The sequence below is a fragment of the Streptopelia decaocto genome (assembly GCF_964273445.1).
Source record: "Streptopelia decaocto genome assembly, chromosome: 1".
Classification (NCBI taxonomy): Eukaryota; Metazoa; Chordata; class Aves; order Columbiformes; family Columbidae; genus Streptopelia; species Streptopelia decaocto.
Window position 1 is genome coordinate 104272586 of NC_138663.1, and position 23636 is coordinate 104296221.

At 37.7% G+C, this 23636-nt stretch overlaps 1 protein-coding gene across 4 annotated transcripts in view; it reads right to left on the bottom strand.

The window, feature by feature from the left end:
• The window catches only part of CTPS2 (CTP synthase 2), a 76936-nt gene that overhangs the window by 35558 nt on the left and 17742 nt on the right, over positions 1 to 23636 (bottom strand). For all 4 annotated transcript variants that reach the window (XM_082058002.1, XM_082058003.1, XM_082058001.1 and 1 more), the window contains exons 10-13: positions 20465 to 20553; positions 19592 to 19686; positions 18697 to 18759; positions 18030 to 18073 (exon numbers count right to left, since the gene is read on the bottom strand). In XM_082058002.1, the coding sequence (XP_081914128.1) occupies positions 18030 to 18073; positions 18697 to 18759; positions 19592 to 19686; positions 20465 to 20553 (291 nt within the window). The remainder of the gene's footprint in view (positions 1 to 18029; positions 18074 to 18696; positions 18760 to 19591; positions 19687 to 20464; positions 20554 to 23636) is intronic.

A 23636-nucleotide genomic window follows, 5' to 3' on the forward strand; every position in this document is an offset into this window, starting at 1 on the left:
AAAAAGCAAAAAGCAAGGCTTTTCTGTGTTAAAGGTAAGACTAGTCACTAAAATAAATGAAACTGGCTCTAAGGTCGAATCTTAAATTTAACTTAATTCATAGTTGGGTTCCTCACTAGCAAAAGTGAGAAATGAGTTGTGACTGACGTGGATAATTTGTTAATTTTGGTTTGTAAGAAAATGCAAATCTACTTCTTTGAAGTTCTGTTTTACAGTTGTTTAGAAACAGCTCATTTGATACATTGTGTAAACTGAGAATTTCCAAACTACTACTGCTGTTACTCATTGACTTTCTTATAATTTGGCTTTGATTTAGTAATCACACTAGGTAATTAGAAAATCTAAAATTAAGGTAGGTACACAAGCACTATCCTTTCATTACTACAGTTTTTGTTAAGTAGCAATAGGTTCCTTAGTTTCAATAGGCCACAATCCCATATAAAATATACAGACAACTGATTGCTCTATACTGTTAGTTAGACAACAGCTACTCTTCTCAAAAGCTTGATTAGTTCCCTCTGATTTAATCTTTGGTTTTCTCTCATGTCCCAGGGTAACTCCTGATTTGGTCAAAAAAGGGGTGGGAGGTTGGGAGAGACCTCTCCAGCAGCTTTTTCTTGCCATTGTTGCAAATTCACATATCAGAGAGAAGTGAAATAGTAATGCGTGGTGATTTACTTAAAGAACATTTTGACAGTCTTCCTTTGGAAATAATTTAGTAAATATCTATTATATCTACAAGTCAACACAAAGTGCTAACGGATGAGAGATTTATATGCCAAAGGTAAAGCCGTTACTTCGTAACATCATTTTTGTTACATTTCACATTGATAATAAAATGTATCCCAGAATACCACTAATAATCTGGTTTTACATGGCACAGCACACTTGCAGACTTCTGAGAATTAGCAACTAGTGCATATAAGTGCTTCTTTGAATCAAACAGAGCTCCAAGGTTCTTAGCACTATCCTATTTATTTATTTCTCTGCCTCCACATTTTGTGCTGCTAAGTCCAACCAGGCCAGCAAGGCTGATTGGGTTCTTACAAGAGTGCTGAAGGCAGAGAAGTTGAACAGAGAGATTCAGATGATGCTACCAAAGAAGCCTTGCAAAATGACCTCCATTTCTTTCTCTCTGAGAGCACCTCTCATGGTTGCTGCTGTTTTCCCCAAACTTACCCATTCCTGGAGGAAAGCAGATTGTTATTTCCTAGCACAAGCACCTTTACTCAGTATTGTGGCACTGTATCAATAATTCCATTCTACTTCAGCAGTGAGGCCAGCACAGCTGCAGCAGGTTCACAGTGACCTGGAGTGTCATTGCAGCACAATTCTGACAAAAAGACCTCTGTGCCCCATTTCTAGGGCCTTGAGAATTGTAACTGTGCTGACGGCCCACTGTCCCTACCCAGTGTACAAAGACATCCACACAAGAGCACACAGTGGCACAAGTGGTCAAAAATTCAGAATACTCGTCCTCCCAGCTCCTACTATTTAACATAAAAGGCAAAATTGTTTTAGACATAGAAGCCAGAACTCAGGATTCCCTATTTTCCCCACATGCACGCAAAGAAAACCAAGAGTATCCTATCATATCACTATACCATCTCAAGCTGTAGGCTTTCTTTAAAAAAACATTATATCAGGCCCCTTGTCCATCAAATCATGTTAAATAAATTGTAAGAATACATCACAGATTAGATCCTTCCAGGACTGAGACAATCAGATATGACATTTCTGACTCACTAGTAGGACTGTGCTGGATTAAGACATTGACAGAGAGTAGTCCTGGACTTGCATGAAAACAGATTATAGGTATTTCTAGGCAAGCAGAAAGCTGGGGAAAGGAGTTTCTTACTAGTATTTTCACACTTTGGGAATTAGGCATCTCGGTGCCAAGTAATTCCTACACTATGTGGTTTATTAGGTGCACTTCTAGACCTCTTTTGAACAGTCCATCAGGTTTGCATTGCTGAGCAACAATGCTTTGAAAATAAAGCACAAATCTTGGTATCATTTTCAGGATGAAAAAGGGTTCCTAGATACAGCTGAGACACAGAGAGAGTCCAGGCATCTCCAGGGTCAGAGGACAGCTAAGACTTAATCTCACCGGTGAAATAACAAACTTGCTACTGCCCCTTGTACAGCATTACTTTACTTATACTTACTTTGCCCTTTTTTCAGCTGTGGCAGTAACAACCTTATTGCACTGCTGCATGAGCCAAAGTTCAGAAAGTGGGAGGACAAAACCTCTTCTTGAAACACATTCTCCATCAAAACTGTCTCATGTAACATAGAATATCTACATAACAGGGAGTTTCAGTGATATAATAGTTTGCCTGCCAGATGTGTACATATGACAGCCAAAGCTGACACATACAGCTACAATGAATAACATATCACCAATTTAAACCTGCCTACAAACAATGCATCATATTAAATCATTCATCCCTGTAGCAGTCGCACCCAGTCCTGTTTAGGGAGACACCTTCAATGTCTCATTAGGTATATGTCATATTATAACAAGGGAGGGCCTGGAAGAAACTGTTGTCAGGATAACCCATATAGTTGAGGTTTATTTTGTGAGATGAGACAACCCTTTTAAATGTCACCACTGGACGTTTAGAAACAATGGCAATTTTTACACAAGAAGTGCATCACCTGTGACACATAAAGGATTTTACAACACATCCTCAACTTCCATCTAACAGTTACGTACCTCAAAGCAACACCAGGTTCCCCACAACGGCTCTAGTGCAGTTTGCTGAACCTCTTCGCCATAATAATTTTCTCTTTTTCAGAAAATTTAACTGCTCCTTCTGCCTCCTCCTAGCCTGACAGTAAGAACCCATGGTAATGGCAACATTGAGAAGTTCTATCACAACTCCCTATTTGCGCTACAGTTAATTCCCATATCTGCCAACATACACCTTGACAAAGGTCCTGTGTAGTAGACTATCAGTATCCCAACTTTAAAGCCTTTTCCTTTTTGCAGATGGTATAAAAATGTCTGAAGATGACTGCAGCTGCAGGCCTCACCTGCAACTTGCCAAGCCACGACAAAGCCCTTGTAGCCGAAACGTACACACATCATGTACACCGACATCTGCATCTCCACAGCCTTCATTACTTGTAAAGATGTAGAGTACAATTATTTCAAAAAAAGGTATTCCTACAGATCTATTAGTGCATATGTCCCACATTTAACTCCATATGCAGTATGGGGATTGGTATTTTACAACAGGCATAGATATATGTACATTCCTTACACTAGCATTGGTCCTACACAAATACTGCTCTGCTGTTTTACTCAATAAGAAACCAAACTTAATTGACACCTGTGCAAGATTTCTTTGCAAATCAGACATGGAATCATATGTTCCAGAGAGTCCCTAATCCAGTCCAATTTATTTAAATTGTCCCATCATCTTTCTCTGTTTCCAATCCAGAAAGTAACCAAAGTTAAGAAAGGGCTTTGATCTAGTGACTGATGTCTGGAAGTGAGAGATGATGCACAAGCAGTATACAAGTAGAAATAAGTGAATACTAAACACAAAACCACCTCCTGTTATTTCTTTCCAAATGCACAACATCCACAAATATATGTTCTCAATTATAGCAAACTTCACCTTGACAGTAGACATTTCTGGTTTGCGGTCAGGCTGTAACATAAGTCTCACAGAGATTCCTCAACTAGCTTTAAAGTAGTTGGGCTGACGCTCAAGTAACAGCGGTGCTGCTACAATAAAATATACTGAAGAAGGTGGAAAAATACTGGAGGGTTAGGGTGTTAACCCATCAGCAGAGGATTAAACAGGATGATTGAGATAGTTTCTGCCCTCAGGTGACAGCCCCACCCCTCTGGAAGGTGCCTTGTCCCTTCCAACAGTGCTAGTGAATGGCATAAAAATCCACTAGTAGACCAACCCAATTTAGAATCCAGCATGCTAAGGTAAACAAGGAACACAGATTCATATACCATTCAGCCATCAGTGGTGGCAGGAAGGATGCAACAAGGACAAAAGCCATAGCATCTGACTTACCATCCCACTTAGCCCATTATTAAATGTGCATGAAGACCATGTGACTATGATGCCATAAGCTTCACCACTCCTACCACTGACAGTGGTGCTCACACTTCAGTCATCCCTGCAGCTTGTATTCTCTTATTCTCCAATGTGATTGGAACTGCTTGCTCCATATATACCAGCAAAACAGTTTACTAGTATAATACTTAGCAATAGCCAATTTTGAGTGAATATTGAATCTGCAGACACCATTACTGAAAGAAAATGGCACACCATCATCACAGGGACACGTGTGTGATGTGCACCCCTAAACAGACTTAAAACACATTATCAACTTAGTTCTGTTTTTTACTAATAGCTTTGTATCTAAGGTACAATTAAAATGTCAATTCCAAAAGGATATGGTGCTTATTAACATGATTTCTCTAGCCTGGGGCAAACCCAATTGAATTGTGTTACAAACTGCAAGAATAATATATAGTCATACATTCAACAAAAAGCAGCAAAACACTGTAAACAAACCTGGACTGCTGCCTCTACACTGGGAGTCAACTTAACCACACATCAAATCTTGATGCCAAGTGCTGTTCTTCAGTATAGATAAATGCTGTTATCTGCTAGTCACACATCATCTAGTAGTGGCAATATTAATATATTATCTTCCCATCCTTCTGTTCAAATTCTTGGTCACCAATCAGAGTTCCTTACCCCTGGATATCATTCTGCCATCGCTGGATCGTGCTGTATGAACTGTACCTATTTCAGAATAGCACTTGTCTTACAAAAGGGTCTTCTGGCAAGGACAGTGTACTGGGGCCCGTCAAACTGAGTTCTTCTGCTGATTCTGATAGAGTTCAGAGATGCCGCATAAAATTATTGGAGGAGGGCACTGCCGTCTAAATGACATAGAAGAGAGCAAAGAGTTGGGTGATCAAACTACACATCCCAACTCTGTCATTCTCTCATTCTGATAGCCTCTAACAGATTACAGTACCTTCTGAAAAAAGCTGATCTGAGGAGATTGGATTCACCCCCAGATTTGGCACACAACTCTTCTGCAACTCTTGATCAGGTCGCTTAAATTTACAGACATTGATCTCTCACTTCCATGGGAAGATGTTTCAGTAAAACTGGTTATGCTATTTGGTAATTAGGTGGTGTTCTTTAATGAACCCTTAACAAATTAACAAGGCTGATGTGCTGAATTCCTTGAGCTGTGATCCCTCGAAACGCTATTCTTCTTCCATACTACCAAGCTTCTTACTGCTACATCTTCAAGACAGGGAGGTGCTTTGGTACAAGTGAAGACAAGTCATTTGAATACTTAAAAAAAAAAAAAAGTTTGCAAATACGGTAATGTCAACAATACACATCAGGGACACCAGCTTCCTGACACTGCTTCCAAAAGGGATAAAGCAGAACACATGGTGAGGCTACCACTGGCATGAGCTGTAGGCAAGGAGAGTTAGCAGATAGAGAGCAGAAGCCTTAGCAGATCACCTGCTCATGCATTACTAGCAAAATTCCATCATCTAGCAAAGGTGGAAAACAGGATGGAAAGAGATAGATGTTTGGTTTTCATTTTGTTTGCAGAAAGAAGACAAGGAGAACAGGATTTAGGATTATCTTATTGTCATGAGTGACCATAGAGTTCATGCCACCGTTTGGTGTATGAGACTCACCCTAATCCATCCAATGCATTCTAGATCAGGACTCTCAGTCTTGTTTACACTGCTACCACCATCTACCATAGCAGCAAGAGGTTCTGCAACTGATGGCAGCAGCAGCTCCTGACTTCCTGTTGAGCCAAAAAGCAAACATAGGAGAAAGTGCATTTCCAGCTTCATCCCTCAGTTGGATTGGACAGACTGGGGGATGGCTGACCCCAGATCTCTGACCCTCAAGCTATTGCCAAGCTTTTGTGCTGAATTTGAAATCAGTGTATTTGTCCTCCCTACAACAAGCTTGAAATACAGTCAAGAAATTTGACATGGTCTTCCACTGTCAAAGACCTGTAGCCTACCACCTCCCAGCAAAATTATGTACGGGCTCTCCTCATCAATCAAGTGCTTCAGGTACTATTTAAATCTGCAACACCATGAGTACTGAGTGGTGAAAAAGCTGTACAGATTTGGACATAACATCTCAAGCAGGATGGGAACCAACTGGCAAAAGTCAAGAAAGGATGAGAAGATCCAAGAAGCAGGACTCCCAAATGAAGACAAAACTAGTAAGGATTTTTGAACCGAAAAAGGAGGATGGGGATTTCTCTGATATGTTAAAGGCCGTTTTAAAAAGGAAGACAATAGGTCTGTTCTCCCTACCTGTGGAGGCAGGAGAAAAAAAGGGTATAAGTGCAGCAGGGCATGTGGACATTAGTAATACTGACTAATAGTAAGATAATGAACCACAAGGAATGGACCAGATAAGTAGGTTGTGATGTCCCCATTATTTAAAGCACTTGAGAATACATTAAGCAGACATCCAACATAAATACCAGTGGTCCCATTCTAGGGCAAAAGGAAGAACAAATTATATGATCTCTGGAGCACTCTTCTAATATTCTTGGACACTTTGGGAAATTAGTATAAACACATGTAAGCAGGCTGCTAATGCAAGGTGTATATCTACATGATTTATCTAGCAAAGATTGATTAGTCTTCTCAGGAAACCCCCTAAATACAAGTCATGGAACCCTAGGCCCATACATCTGCAGCTCCAAAAACACCCCTTCCAACCCATCCATCCCCTTCTAACCCATCCATCTCCTACACACCCACAAAGCTCTTGGTTCACAGTTACAAGTGAGGCAATGATGATTGATTCTCAATAAGTGATACACAGGATGAAAGATCTAGTGAGTGAGCCTGGAGATAAGCTCCAAAAACTGATAGCAGTAGCCATGAGACAGATTAGAAACCACATGTAGAAACCACAGCCAGAGCCAGCAGCTCAGCAGTTGCAAAGCCAGAAATGCTGTATTACGAAGCATCAACCACAGACTGAATCTCACTCAGAAATACACCATACACTGTCAATGGAACATGAGTTCAGAACCGTCAGAACATTATACTCCCAAGAAAGAAAGATTGTTTAGAACCTTAAATTCATCCCATTTAGAATTCATCAGTATTTTTCTATTTACATCATGGAGTCTTTTGATTCCTAATAGTAGTACTAAACTTTTATCCCAGAGGAAATTCATCATTCCCTATGCTAAGAAAAAGCACAAAATTTGAAGAAATAGCTTTGGCGTTGGTGACTGTCAACTCACACAAAGGGCAAGTAGCTTCATCATATTTTATTTATTGGTATCTTTTTAATACAAATTTATATTTACATTTTCCAAAAGTCCATTAAAATAACAAAGATTATACATATTTCCATAAGAGCCTGCTTCAGGCTTCTGTGGTTGTGGTACACCTTGAAAGGTGACATACAAAAATTTAGAAGAGAAAACCTCTCCAGGATGGCCTATAAAGACGACCAAGTAAACCTACATCACCTGCAGTGGTGGATGCTGATGCATTTCAGAGACTAAAAAAAAGTATTACTCATTTCTATGGCCAAAGTATCCTATTTCTTGGACAACTGAAAACACAGTAAAATTAGTGCTGTGACTCAATGACAAATGCTGGTTTCATAATTAGGGTGGGGCACACAAGCAACTATAAAGGTTGCCCCAGTCCAAGACTGACACTTCTGCTGGATACATCTGAAAGCTCTGGATTTTGAGTCAGGTAAGCATAACCTTAACATATCGGGGGTTTCAAATCTTTCAATCTAACTTTTTTTTTTTTTTTTTTTTTGAAGGGAGGGCTGGGGGAGGCCAGGGAGAGCTGATCCAGGTTTACAGGAGAAAAAACAAAAAAAGAAAACTCTTTTCATCTAGGTTAAGTATTAGGCATTTCACATGGTCAGTAAAAGAAGGAACAAGGTGTCCGATCTATTTAAAAATACTCATGCACAGGATTCTTACTCTCTGCTTTGTTTGCAGTTCTTCTCCAAGAAAACATCTGAGAAACATGGAACATTTACTGAATGACAACCTTCTGAAGTACTTTACCGAGTATGCCCTAAAGGAGGGTAATGCCACTGCACTCTCCATTGCTGGGCTGAAAAGTCTCCTTCAGAACCAATTTGCACAGTACCTGAAGGTGAGTTTTCTCTGCTTATGTTTCCTGTGCTTCCTTGGAAATGGACAGGAAAAGGCAATAAGCCACTGGTGCTGCAAGGCAGGTTACTGTGCCCAAATGGCTTCACTGACTCCATAAGTAACCCTTAGATAAGGGTCAGCTTATAAAATTGCATTCCATTAATGAACAGCAGCTCCAAACAGATACCTGAGTAGGGAGTGGGTAACAAAGTCCAATGAAACAAAATGCAAGAATCTAAGAAGCTGTCCAGTATTTTGAGAACAACAGTAATTCATTTTTGTAATTTCATTAACATGAGGTGTCTAATTAAAAAAAAAACAAAAAAAAAAAGCAAAAAGCACAGCAACAACAACAAGAAAATATTTTTTTAATTTAAATTATAAACCAAAACTGCTTTTGTATTATTTAACTATTTAACTAGCCCGATCAGGGATGTTACCAGAATATTCACTGCATCAGGGTGTTACATGCACTCTTACCAGACTCGACAATTAAAAGCAGCTAATAACCTCAACTACGTTTAATTCATTAGCAAGAAGTTTTCAACAGCATAGTATTCCTAGTAAAGAGAGGAGAAGGAGAGGGGAAAGAGACTCTCAGGTCTTGGTTCAAAGCCTAAAGAAAGTAGCAACCCATTTTCCAGCAGCGTGTGCAGGGCCCAAATGAGTATCTAATAAAGTAGAAGGTGGTATGCATATTAATTTTTATTGGTGATTATGTACGCACTGTAGCTGTTGCACCTGCTCCATTTCCTAAACTCTAAATTTACGCACAAGACCAAAGTAACCTGTCTGTGTAATATGTGATACTTCTTAAATTGCTATTGTACCTTTTTTAACATTTTTGGCAGGTGATGCAAGGCACTGTATTTCTAGTTTAACCAGTAAAACCAGTGAACACAACACTCCCATAACACCTTCAAGTAACAGCAATTGTAACTGACTGCATCACTTCTTGGCAATATTTCTCGTAGGAAAAGAGTCATAGAAATCTAGTTATTTCATTCTTCTTTTTTTATATTTTAAATACAGGATTCATTCTCACTTGATAATGTAGTTAAATTGTTGGACAAAGATAAGGACGGAAAAGTCAGCTTTGATGAGTTCGTGACAATTATCAAAAAGATAACCGGTACAGAAGCATAAGGCATCTGCAAGAATCAGTATCACTGCTTTGAAGAAGAGGAGCCTGGTGTTTGTGAATATCATACATGAACCTAAACCCACAGATTTGTTATGATTTTAAAATGTACAGAATAAAGATCTGACATATAACTAAGTATGTCTCGTACTGTGTTTCCTGCACATTCACTGGCTGCACTTTCCAGCTAAGCTGCCTCACAGTTAGTTTGGAACTACCTTTTCTGTTTCACACTACATTTGAGAATGTGTCACTTAACAAACCCTGCTTTACCTGAGCTCTCTTTTTGACCTGTAGCACAATTCAAATCAGTTTCTGAAACACACAAAAGGAAAGACATATCTTTCCATTTGAGGACTATTCCCTTACGTATCCTATCCAATTCTCCTCTAACTTCAGATTAGTCATTCACATAAGGTGACATTTACATGGTATAAAGAGTTCCAATTTTTAAAACTAAAGTATGTATTTTCGGTAACAATGTAACATTGCTAAATACAATGACTGTAACATTACATGTTCATTTTAGATTATATTTACATAACTATGTACTTTTCTTGTTATTACTTGTAAATGGGAATACATAAGCATATATAGGAACTGAGAGGTTGGTGTTGCAATTAAAACATCCATTACATTTATTTGGTGCCGTTTTGGCCTTTTTATTGCATGATTGCCTGTGACGTATATATTTTCACATACATAATTAATGCGCATTATTATTTACTTCAAGAGGAAATTAGTGGAAAAGAATAGAAATTAGAAGGATGGAAATTTGGGCGACAAGAAATTCAGGGGATTGGGCACTAATCCTACTAGAGAACTCAGAATTTTGGACTGAATTTTAACACCAACATCACCCATTATGCTCATAAATCAGTTAGATCTCAGGGTTTATTAAGGACTTAAAGATTCAACTGCAAAAGCTACCAAGTGCTTTCAAGATCCCATACTACAGTGGTTCCTATCCCTGAATTTCCTCTCCACGTAATGAGGAATAAAGTACTCAACACCAATGGCACATGAATAGAAGCCTCAAAAACTATGAAGTTTAAACAGAATATGAATATTCCTACAGGTTCCTAGGACATTCTTTTATACAGACCCTTCAGCTGTTAAAATGTGTTATGTTTCTTGGAAGAAAAGAAAATCATAATATTTGTTTTTTTCTGGTTTAGAGAAAATAAATAAATAAATAAATAATCAAACAAACAAACACGCTTTGATGTCAAAACTAAATATCCATAACATGTATTTCTTTACTAAGCTACATTAGCTACTTTACATGCATAAATAAAATCACATAATTTTAAGAGGTGCTTTTGCATGAGTGGGACATACATTCCTTTTCAGCTTCTTAGAAAACCTTAGAAATTTTTAACTCCATTCAAGTTGCTGACAGCCTGAATAGGAAAAGTGGGTATCAAGAAATAATCATGTTATAAGAGTGCCACCTACCGGCAAAATCTATTTCTGCACAATTTCCTCATAGAAAATGCACTGTTAATTTTACTCAGCGCAAAATCTGAAGCTTCACGATCCTACACAAGGTGAAATAGGTAATGAAAAACAAGGGTCACAATTAAAATTATTTTTTAACTCAAAAAACACCACATTAGAATTATTCTGGATTTTTTTTTCTTCCAGGGTAGTATTAGATGTAGTTGCAATAAACTGACAAACAACATCATTAAAAGGCTCATCCAAAAAAAATCAAAGTTTAACAGTAAAGGAATATGAGGGATATGGAAAAAAACAAATAACTCTTCTGCCATCCATTGAATCCAGTTCATTAGCAGTTCACAGACTATACAGTTTCCCTTTAAATGAGTTAATTTTAAAACTGTCATTTGCAACAGAAAACTCATACTAAGCACCACTCCCAAGCAAAGGCATTACTCTTCTGAACAGCTGCCTTCCTACAAAGAACAATAACAATTTACCTATCATTATTACCCACAAGGCTAGAAAGTGAGGCAGAAAGTTTAAGAATATATAATAAGAACATGACCTACCAATAATCTACAGAGAGGAGATCAAGAACTTGATGGACTGTGATCACTGCTCATGTACCTCCCTCATTTTCCCTACTCAAATCAAACCTGTGTTAAAGGGGAATTTAAGCCAAAATCTTAAATTGGTATTTTGATAGTGTAAATGGTATGGTCTGGTGAATATAGATAACTGCCATACCAGAGGTCTTTTTTTTTTGTTCTTCAGAGTACACATTTTTAATTTAAACCTAAATTAAAATATCCAATAGCAACTTAAAATCTCTCAAACACAGCTTATAAATCACATCTTATTAATATTTCCAAATTCTAGGTCTCATTTCCTTTAAGTTTTCGTCACATATATATTCAGCTTTAGGAATTATTTTTTCCCTACAGAATTTTAAAAACATAATTTTGCCTGTGTTACATTATTAAGCCATTAACTTCTATTTTTTGTATGCAGAGACTACTATTTTTTCCAAGGTATTTGAAATCTTAACTCTACAATACTTGCAGTCATTTACACGCCAATATGACTGATATAAATATTCCCCAAAACAAGCAATACAGGGCTGTACAGGGCTTCCCTCCTATGTAAAGTTACTCATGGGTGCTTTTGCAGAACCAAGGTGGAGCAAGGTTGTTGTAATGATACTCAGTAGAAACAGATTAACAGCTAAAATGAAACAGATATTGAGTCTGGCAGGCAACTCCGTACATCAAGACCTTCAGTTGTACATCATTATTGTTCAAAACAGAAGAAGTCACAATTGCCTCATCATGTAAAAACCTTTTATGATGCTTAAAACTTTTTAGTAATGCAGACAATGCTCTTCTATAGTACAATAACTTGTCTTATTTTAATTGAGAGACAGTCTCCAGTAGTATCATTTCTCATTATTTCAGCCACCTTCTTCTCCTTTGGAAGTCTAATTCTGAGTTAAATCATTACTTGACAATCTCAGCTTTTATTTCTAGTAACAAGGTTCAAATTTACATAGATACAGATCAAAGGAAAACAAAGTAGACCAAGATATTTTATATGTACTTCAGAAGAAATGATCAGCTTTGATGAGTATAGTTTGAGTATTTGAATGCTTAGCAAAATAAGAAGGGATATAAGTAGCTGCATATTTTATGGTTGCTTCACAGTTTCCCAGCCAAACTACGTATTTGAACTTTTGAACTTTTGTCTTTTTTCCTTCTTCTTAAAAAAATAAAAGGAAACAGAACTACTGCCTGACTGCCTTTCTTCCCCCTCTTCAGTTTTCAAAGCAGCAGGAATCCAAAGAAAAGTACACTGATTTTGTCTTAAGAGTGCTCAGCTGAGCCACACAGTGGCATCATAAGATCCTATCAGTGCTGACACAGTTTTTCCAATTACCATTGTAGAACAATGCAACATCTACATCAGTTCAGTAGTTCACAGGCCTCACTAATCTGCTTCTCTTCCAATTGTTTTTATTGATTAGCTACATTTGTTACTATATAAAATATGTAAGCAGTATTTAGCACAAGAGGGACTCCGCTAAAACAGACTATTTAGCAGTTCTGATTACTGATGGGTTTCCCCCTTGGAATGATTTATATCTGTTTCTTGTGCATTACAATAACATACACTATGCATATCCCCATAGGAGCCTGCTTCAGGCTTCTGTCAGTCTGGTAGATCTTGAAGTGTAAAATACAGACATTCAGGAGAGAAAACCTCTCCAGGATGGCCTATAAAGATGACCAAGTAAGCCTACATCACCTGCAGTGGTAGGTGCTGAAGCATTTCAGAGATTAAAAAAATAAATAAATAAATATTACTCATATCTATAGCTCAAGTATCCTATTTATTTGACTATTGAAAACACAATAGAACTAGTGCAGTGACTCACTAATAAATACTGGTTTCATAATTAGGGTGTGGCACACAAGCAACTATAAAGGCTGCCCCAATCTGAGACCGTCACTTCTGCTGGATACATCTGAAAGCTCTGGATTTTGAGTCAGGTAAGCATAACCTAAATATATTGGGTGTTTCAAATCTTTCAACCTAACTTAAATGATTTTATTGTTCATGGGGAAAAAAACCTCTCTTTTCCTCTAGGTTAAATAGTAATCATTTCACATGGTCAGTAAAAGAAGGAACAAGGTGTCCGATCTATTTAAAAATACTCATGCACAGGATTCTTACTCTCTGCTTTGTTTGCAGTTCTTCTCCAAGAAAACATCTGAGAAACATGGAAAACTTACAGAAAGACAACCTTCTGAAGTATTTTACTGAGTACGCTTCAAAGGAGGGTAGCACCACCGAACTATCCATTGCTGGGCTGAAAAGTCTCCTTCAGAACCAATTTGCACAGTACCTGAAGGTGAGTTTTCTCTGCTTATATTCCCTGTGCTTCCTCGGAAATGGACAGGAAAAGGCAATAAGCCACTGGTGCTGCAAGGCAGGTTATTGTGCCCAAATGGCTTCACTGACTCCATAAGTAATCCTTAGATAAGGGTCAGCTTATAAAATTGCATTCATGTTAATGAACAGTAGCTCCAAACAGATATCTGAGTAGGGAGTGGATTACAAAGCCCTACAAAACAAAATGCAAAAATCTAAGAAGCTGTTCTGTGTGGGGTTTTTTACGTAAGCCACATTTCATCTGGAATATTCCATGTGTCTTACTACATATTTTTTGTTTCAGTCTACATAATAAATCCTGAATCTAGAAAATATATGTAGAAAAAAATCTATAAACCAAGTAAAACAACAGGATAAATTGAAAAGTAAAAGACATGAGACAATTTCTATCTAGATTAAATTGTCACGATCACAAAATAAAAGTCTGCCATTCCAGAAAGACGCCAAGCAAAGAAAGGTGATGCCACCACGCGAGAGAGAGAAATAACCGTTTCCTGTAACTGGAAATACCTAGGTTCTGATTTTATATATATTCTCTGACAGACCTCTCCTGAACTGCACTAGGACTCCATTTAGATTCTTCTGCTAGATAAATCCTTAAATTCTGTGTTTTAGATAGCTGACAAAAGCAATTTTTGCTAAAGGTCTAAAAGAAGTTGCACCTCAACAGAAAAACACAGTATTTTGAGAATGACAGTAATCCATTTCAGTCATTTCATTAACATGAAGTGTTTTAAGGTTTTTAAGGCTTTTTTCTTGTTAAAAAAAAGTCAAAAATTAATTGCCAAAAATTAATAGGAAATGTTACTGCAAATTCAGAAATATAATGCTTTTTATTAGCTGTACACTGTTTAGCACCATTTTCACAGAATCACAGAATATTAGGGATTGGTGGAAATTGAAGTGTTCAGAAAAAGCAATACAGATGTTTTCTGTCTGGATTTCACACATTTGCAAGCATCTACTGTGTTTGCAGAAACATATGCCACCACAATAAATCAACATAAAAGTAGGACAGAACATTACAAAACATACATAGACAAAGTAGAAAAAAAAAGAAAAATTTTAAAAATTTAAATTATAAATTTTAACTCGTTCTATATTGTTTAACTAGCCTGACCAGGGATGTTACCAGAATATTCACTGCATCAGGGTGTTACATGCACTCTTACCAGACTCGACAATTAAAAGCAGCTAATAACCTCAACTACGTTTAATTCATTAGCAAGAAGTTTTCAACAGCATAGTATTCCTAGTAAAGAGAGGAGAAGGAGAGGGGAAAGAGACTCTCAGGTCTTGGTTCAAAGCCTAAAGAAAGTAGCAACCCATTTTCCAGCAGCGTGTGCAGGGCCCAAATGAGTATCTAATAAAGTAGAAGGTGGTATGCATATTAATTTTTATTGGTGATTATGTACATGCTGCAGCTATTACACCTGCTCTGTTTTGTAAACTCCAAATTTACACACAAGACCAAAGCAACCTGTCTGTGTAATATATGATACTTCTCAAACAGTTATCGTATCTTTGTTAACATTTTTGGCAGGCAACAGCAGACACTGTATCAGTTTAACCAGTAAAACTGGTGAACACAACACTCCGATAACACCTTCAAGTAACAGCAACTGTTACTGACTGCATTACTTCTTGGCAATATTCCTCATAGGAAAAGAGTCATAGAAATCTAGTTATTTCATTCTTTTTCTTTTCTTTTTTCTTTTTTTTTTTTTTCCCATAAAAATAGGATTCATCCTCAGTTGACACTGTAATTAAATCATTGGACAAAGATAAGGATGGAAACATCAGTTTTGATGAGTTTGTGACAGTTGTCAAAAAGATAACCGGTACAGAAGCATAAGGCATCTGCAAGAACCAGTATCACTGCTTTGAAGAAGAGGAGCCTGGTGTTTGCGAACATCATACATTAACCTAAACCCACAGATTTGTTATGATTTCAAAACATACAGAATAAAGATCTGACATATAACTAAGTATGTCTCGTACTATGTTTCCTGCACATTCACTGGCTGCACTTTCCAGCTAAGCTGCCTCACAGTTAGTTCGGAACTACCTTTTCTGTTTCACACTACATTTGAGAACGCGTCACTTAACAAACCCTGCTTTACCTGAGCTCTCTTTTTGACCTGTAGCACAATTCAAATCAAACAGTTTCTAAAACACACAAAAAGAAAGACGTATCTTTCCATCTGAGGACTGTTCCCTTGCATATCCTATCCAATTCTCCTCTAACTTCAGATTTGTCATTCACATAAGGTGACATTTACATGGTATAAAGAGTTCCAATTTTTAAAACCAAATTATGTCTTTTCAGTAACGATGCTGTGTGATGACTGTAACATTACATGTTCATTTGAAATTATATTTACATAACTATGTACTTTCTTTTGTTATTCCTTGCAAATGGGAATACATAAGCATATGTAGGAATAAAACAGTTGCTGTTGCAATTAATACATCTGTTTCATTTATTTGGTGCATTTTTAACATTTTTCTTGCACGATACCTTGTGACACATGTATTTTCGCACATGTAGTTCATGTGTATTATTATTTACTTCAAGATGAAATTGATTTACATCTGTTTCTTGACCGGAACTGAGATTTCAAAGATCAGATTAAGATGCTGAAATATGTCTGATAATAACCAATTTCAGAACCTTAATATAGCTCAGAAGAAAAGAATATCTGTTATATGCATACTGCTTCAATTGTAAACACTGTATTCATCTTCTGTGACACATACATTCCCTTCATTATTTTCCTAATTTTATGTCCACATAATTTTCTCTTTAATATATACTTCTTACTTGCCCTTGAATGCAAACTACAACTCACTCAGTTAATTACTTGTGTAATAAAATTTTGTCCTAGATATATTGTACTAATACCTACTATAATTTCTAAAACAGAAGACACTGCTGGTAGAGCTATAGCAGACAAGCATCCATGTTCATGATTTCAGCGAAGTGCGGAGCCCTATCCTGGAGCCATCTACTGTGAACAACCTTTAGAATAATGGAGAGAAACCCTCAGTTCCAAAGGGTGCCTCACCCCCTCCTGATGATCTGACTGCATCCTGAAAAGGTACCTGAGGTGACTCGCTGAAATGCAGTCATGAGAAGATAAATAAAACTGGAACTAAAAAGCCCTAAAAACAAAGATGGCCCAGAATCAGTCTCCTGTACTATCCCTCTTGCTTCCCAAAAAAATTTACAGTAAGCTTTCAACATCATCCACATTTTACAACAGATTGCTGTTATGAAACTGACCCCTCCAGAGAAGCGGTATGTCTTCACATACATTCAAGAAGGATGAAGGAGGAGACCTCTTATGATGGCAAACCCAGAAATTGGATGCCAAATGCAAAGTTCACCTGAGGACACTTCCAAATTCCACCAAGTTTTAGCAGCAAGTCTCACACTGCAACTCTGAAGGTCTCTAATTTACCTTCAAAAGTTCAAACTAGATTAGCTTTCTGATGCATATCAACAACCTTTACAAACAGATCAAATGCTTTAAAAACATCCTATTTGCATGTTTCAGACTAAAGCAGATGTGGAAAAAATATATTTTACTTATGAATCCCAACAAAACTATTTTGAAGGAAATTGATACAGAAACAGTAGGTTACTACGAGCAACCCACTTCTTCCTTCTTTGTTTGCTTAAAAGCCCTCTCTTACTGATAGTTTTTAAGTTTTACTATTATGACAATGTGATATCATACTCTCCTGAACTAGGAGATACCTGGAAGAACTCCACTCCAAAATTTGACCATTGGCATGTGATACAGAGAACCCTGTCACATCTACAGCATTTAAATTTTTCTCAAAAGGAGGGCTGTGAGATGCATGGGAGAGAACGGTGGAGTGGTTATTTACACTGTCTATATAAAGGAAAGACAAGAATTTTTTTACAGCTTTCCATATAATCCTTGTCCTTTTATATATATTTGTGTTTTGACAATAGCTTTGTGCTACACTTTCCAGCTTCCCTCTATATTTTATCCTCTATTAAAGCCAACCTAATTATTATTGTCTACTTCCAGCATCAGTCTACAGCCAAGGAAATTATTAGAAAAATTACCAAAATAAAGCTAAGACCAACCACAGAGGCAAGCAGGTGAAGGCAAGGGTCTATTAAAAGAAAATCCTTTTTTAAACAATACCAACACCTCTTCATGTCATGCCATGTAAAAACATATAGACCTTAACTGACACAGAGGTAACTCCCTTTTTAACAAAAAATGCATGTTCACAAAACATGCAGGGAAAAAAAAAAATCAGTACTTACAACAGGGTTTTTTGTATCTGGGTCAAATTCTGTAGAATTTGCGTCTGTAACAGAAGTTCAAAACAAACATGGTACATTTCCATTATTCTACATGCACTACAAGTTCATGATAACAGTTCTGTGGCTTTTTAGAGCTTGCCTGCATTTAAGCTACAATCTTGTATGCTGAAACACATACTGTACCACTTCTGAAGCAACCACAGGAAGCACATGACCTCAATCACACACACTCCATCTCCTACTTCCCAAAACCTTTTCCTCTCTGCTCTTAGTGGTAGAAGAGCTAAATTTCTTCATACTATAACTACAATGGCTATGGTTCAGCTACTTCAGCTAATGAAAGCAAGTGAGAAAAGCACTTCTCACTTTTTTCTCCTCACCACCTGCACACTCCAGAAAGAGACTGCAGAGGTGAACTGTAAGAACGTTTTCTCCTATGCTCCCTAGATCAAGAGGCAGCTTTCAAGCAATCTGCATAATAGGAGTTCCTACTCGCTTGTACAGGAAGGTAGCACAGAGTGCCTAGCTGAAAATGATCATGCTGCAAGAGCAAAGTACCTAATGATCACAGGATCTATATAATAGTTACAAAAATAGATATACATTTCACATATAGAATAAAATTTCTTCTAAGCAAATCATATCGACACCAGCATATTGAGCTTACCTTTCCAATTCAAACAGTTTCTTGCAAATTCCACAACTGCTAATTGCATTCCCAGGCAAACTCCTAGAAGGGAAGACAAAAGCCCCAGAATTTAACAGCACAAAAAGCAGGACTGACAAAGTATTTGCTTCTCTGTCTTAAACTTGACTGCTTAGAAATCTTGGTACCCAGTGTATATACACAGACTTATCAAAAGCTAAAACAAAAATGGCTGCTCAGTGTAAAACTCACTCTTCGAACCCGGCACCATGTAAATACATGTGACATTATGTGCTTTAAGGCCTTTCATTTTTTTTTTCTCTCCCATCTATTTTACCAGTAAAAAAATAAAGACAAACAGAAGCTGAAAGGCTGTGTATATTCAGATTCAAATTTTGCTTTGGCAACTAGTCAATGTCATCACTTATAAAATTGTAAGAAATGTGGAGCAGAAACTAAAGCTTCAGAGGCACTTAAACAGCACTTAACTTACAGACCAGATGCCATCTTTAGACTTTACCATCATAAAATACGCCAGTAAATCAACAAAAAAAATCTAATATAGCAAATGTGTCCAAAGACACCTATGTTTTCTGCACTCTGATTCATATCCATAATGATGCTGATTTAATTACACTGAGAAGCAAAGACTCTCCACGTAAAATGTGAATTTAGTGAATAAAACCTTAAGAGTAGGGATAGCCTTTTTCTTCTTCCTTACACAACAGAGGTAGTACATGACTGATGTAGTACATGACTATGACCCTTGGCACCTTTTACAAGGCAAATAATCACCTGCCCAGGACAGGATCCTTCCCTAGTGTGAGTTTGTTGTTTTGGGTTTTTTTTTTAATCAAATCAATTGGATTGCTATATACCTCCAAAACACAATAATTTCTGATTTTAATGACCTTACCAAGAAAAGGTTTTTTCTTTGTTCTTGCCCAGGAGATAGCTTGGAGTTTGCCTTCTGTTCCCCGAATTCCAAACCCTCCTGGGACCAGAATGCCACTGTAATTACAGCCATATATAAAGCAACCAACATGTAGAATCAAGCCAGCAAAGGAAGTCCATACAAATTGAAGAATGACTTTTGAGGTTACAACAAAGCAAGCACAATGCATGAATGGCATGTTTTGTAGGACCATTCAAAATACACAGAATTTAACTCTACATTTGGAGATTTGTCTCATTTACCCACCCCAGTTCTCATCTGACCAACTTCATCCTTCACAGTGAAATTCCTACTATTTAAATGCATATTGCTGAAATAAACTAGCTACATATTCACTATTCTAGGATCTTAGCACCAAAACTTTATGTCTGCTAAGCAATACTGAAGAAATGAAGGCATTTTGACAACAAACATCCCTTTACAAATACAAATTGAAATCCCAGCAATGATTCTTAACAGAGACATTTGCAGAGTGTCACCAGCATTTACTAAGCTTTTATCTAACTACTTTTCACTATGATGCATGTTGACAAAGAAAAATATGACAACTGAAGTCTAGCTATCAAAAAAACCACCACCAGCAACAACAAAACACAACATCCACCCCAACCAAACAAGTGCAACTTGTCTAAAGAGATTAAAGCAAGTTAGAGGATATAGGTTGATACTATAATTTGCTGTGTCTGAAGTTTGTCATTAACCATGCACATCTATACCCTTATGTAAGTAATGCAATTTGCATGCACTGAGAAATCATTTACTGAAGCACTTTTCATCACATGAAACAGATACCATGGTCTGCATTTGGGATACAGAACACCCCATATCACTTACTCTGCTTTGCATAGTTTGTGCCATGCCTGGTGATATTTCACTGAGTTCTCCGCTTCTGTAGAACGTTCAAGGTCTGTTGAGTCTATGTACTAATAAAGAAAAATATGCAATAAAACAGTAATTTATTCCACAGAAAGAGCAGCATACACTATACAACCAACATTTTAATAGCATTAAGACAAATTTCTTAGAGTTTCAAGTGAATTTCCCAACAAACCCGTAATAACTTCACTGAAGACTCAGTATTTGCTGTAGTTGCAGTAATCCATATCCCTTTCTTTGCACAGAGCTCCAAAGCTCTGCCTGCCCCCAGTCCTCATTTTGCAGCTCTCCAGGTAAGCAGACTTGGTAGAATGCACATATCTACATAGCCAGGTTTTCTTCCTATGGAAATCAGAGCACCAATCAAGGAGTGGTGTTGACCTTACCCTGACATCAAACAAGATGTGGCCAAGGTGTTCACTTTCTTAGATTTTAGGTGCCATCTAATCTTATCACAGACTGGATAAACCTGTGTTGTCTAGCTTGTGCGAAAGGCATTCCTGGGGATTGATGTGAAATCATCAACTGTACAGAGGGAGGCAGCTTCAGTATCTATGTTCTAGCAGAAATATTGCATTATAATGGAATCTCTACTGCCATCAATAAACATCGCTCCTGAGGTACCACTAGAGCAAATCAGTGGGGCAGCTGTGTACTGCACTGGGGAAGCAAAAGATCAGAGTTTGATTCTTGGTTTTGTCAGTCTTTTTCTCAGAATAACATAATTAATAGCATCCTCCTGTAGAGTCCATTCCCCATAAAAACAAGATTGTCTGAAATGACAGAACACGTTTGTGTGCAGAGAAACGCAAACAACCAGAAGACTGCTGAAAGTTTTCCAGATAAGATTGCCTCCTGGCAAACATTTCCTGTTTTTTCCCCACTCTAGAGGGCATCAAAAATACAACAGAACAATAACTATCTATGAATGTTGTTATTCTATACTAGTAGGATACTATAGGGTAAACTAAAAGGACACTTTATCATACTGAGAGGTTGGGAAAAGAAACTAATTACAGTTGAAGTTAATTGTGGTTTCCTTGCCAGCATATTTATCACTTCGAGTAGCATCAACATTTCATCATTCAGATACATAGACACTAGGTTATGAGCCGGATGCCACATACAGTTCTAAGCAGTTCCTTCAGAGCACAGGATTATACAGAGAGCCTTTGGACAGAAACACTAAAAAGGAGGTTAGCACAGGCAAGTGAAGCCCTTGCCTGTTAACATCTCAGCACCACACCAGAGATCCAGCAATCATCAATTCACAAGCTTGTTAATGCCAAATTTAAGGCTAGCTGCACACAAAGCTAACCATGCACTTGCACACTTGGCACCTTTTACTTTTTTTTGCTAAAAAGCAAAGTTATTTTACACTCCATAAAAATTTCCCACTATGTAGCCACCAGTATAAAACACTCTTTAGAGTAATAGAACCATATAGGTCAGAAAGGGCCTTGGGAGGTTCCTAGCCCAACATCCGTCTCAAAGCAGGTTAAACTACAGCAGGATGCTCAGGGCCATTTCCAGTCAGGATCTGAAAATATCCAGGGATTCAGTCTAGCTGTTTCCACATACTTGTTTTTCATGCACACAGAAGCAACTTTTTGGAGTATTTGTTCCATACTCTTCCCAGGGAACAAGGTGAGGCTGAACCTCTTTCTTTGCTTTTTTTAAAGATTAGTGCATCATTTGCCCTTTTGTAGTCATCAAAAACTTCCCCCAATTGCCATGATCCTTCAAAACCGATGGAAAAGTGGCCTCACAATGATACCAGATGGCTCCCTCAGCACTCTGAGATGCATTTTGTCTGGTCCCATGGACCTGTGTATGTCTAACTGGTTCAAGTACTTCCCAACTATATGTCTACGTGTATCGTGGAAGAAAACTTATTGTGGAGGAAAGCTTATCTATTTTCTACAAGCAGATTTTTTTTCTTCCATTATACCACCTCCCCTTTCCCTTCAAATGAAAGGAGACAGCTTAAGCCTTAAAACATAAGCATTTTCTTCCCTAAGCTGAGTTTCTGGCAGTTTTGTTTTATATTTTCTATTATGCCTACCAATTGGCTTCTTAGTCACATAAACACATAAAGTTTACTTGAATTTTGCTCAGTCCTTAGATTTTCAGAGATACTTTTTAGCAGTGAACACTATGCATAAAGTTCCTTAGTATGTAGAAAAATATTTCCTCTTATTAAACATCAAGTTATTTTGTTTTCTTGAGCAGTTTCCTAGATGTTTTGCATGACAGGTAGCAACCAGTTCTTTGTCTCTATACTATTCAACATCCAGCATACCTTACCTAGAAGGACACTCAGATACACAGTTTCTGGGTTTTTTTTTTCCTTTTCTCTGAATAGGACGGGCTTCTTGGCACTTCCCAGAGAATAAATCAACGCACTTCACTATGTTCTCAAGCAAACTGAAATTTGCTACCAGGTTTCTGATATGAGAAACTCCTTTAGTACTCAGTGTTCATGGTTTAGGGAACTTAACTGTCTTCTCCCAAAAGACACTGGAAATATCACTGGCTATTTGGTCTGGCTGAGATGAAGTTAATTTTGCCCACAGCAGTCCCCATAGTGCTGTGCTTTGTGTTGGTAGCTTGCAAGGTGTTGTTAACACACCAGTGTTTTGGCTTCTGCTGGGCAGTGCTCTCACAGCACCAAACCTGTCTCTCCAACATTTCCCCCTCACACCCAATAGGCTGGGGGTGGGCATCACCTTGGGAGGGGACAAAGCCAGGACAGCTGACCCAAACTGACCAAAGGTATATTCCATACCATATGCCATCTAATTAGCAATAAAAGCTAAGAAAAAAAGGGGGAGGAGGAACGGGGCATTCATTATTATGACATTTGTCTTCTGGAGCAACTGGTACCCATACTGAAGCCCTGCTTCCTGGGAAGTGGCTGGACCTCACCTGCTGATAGGAAGTAGAAAATTAATATTTTGTTTTCCTTTGCTTCCACACAGAGCCTTTCATTTTGCTTTATTAAACTGCCTTTATCTTGATCCATGAGTTCTTTTCCATCTTATTTTTTCCCTGCCCTGTCCTGCTGACAAGGGAAGTAATAGGGATGCTCGAGGGGCATCTAGCACCCAACTAAGGACAACCTACTACA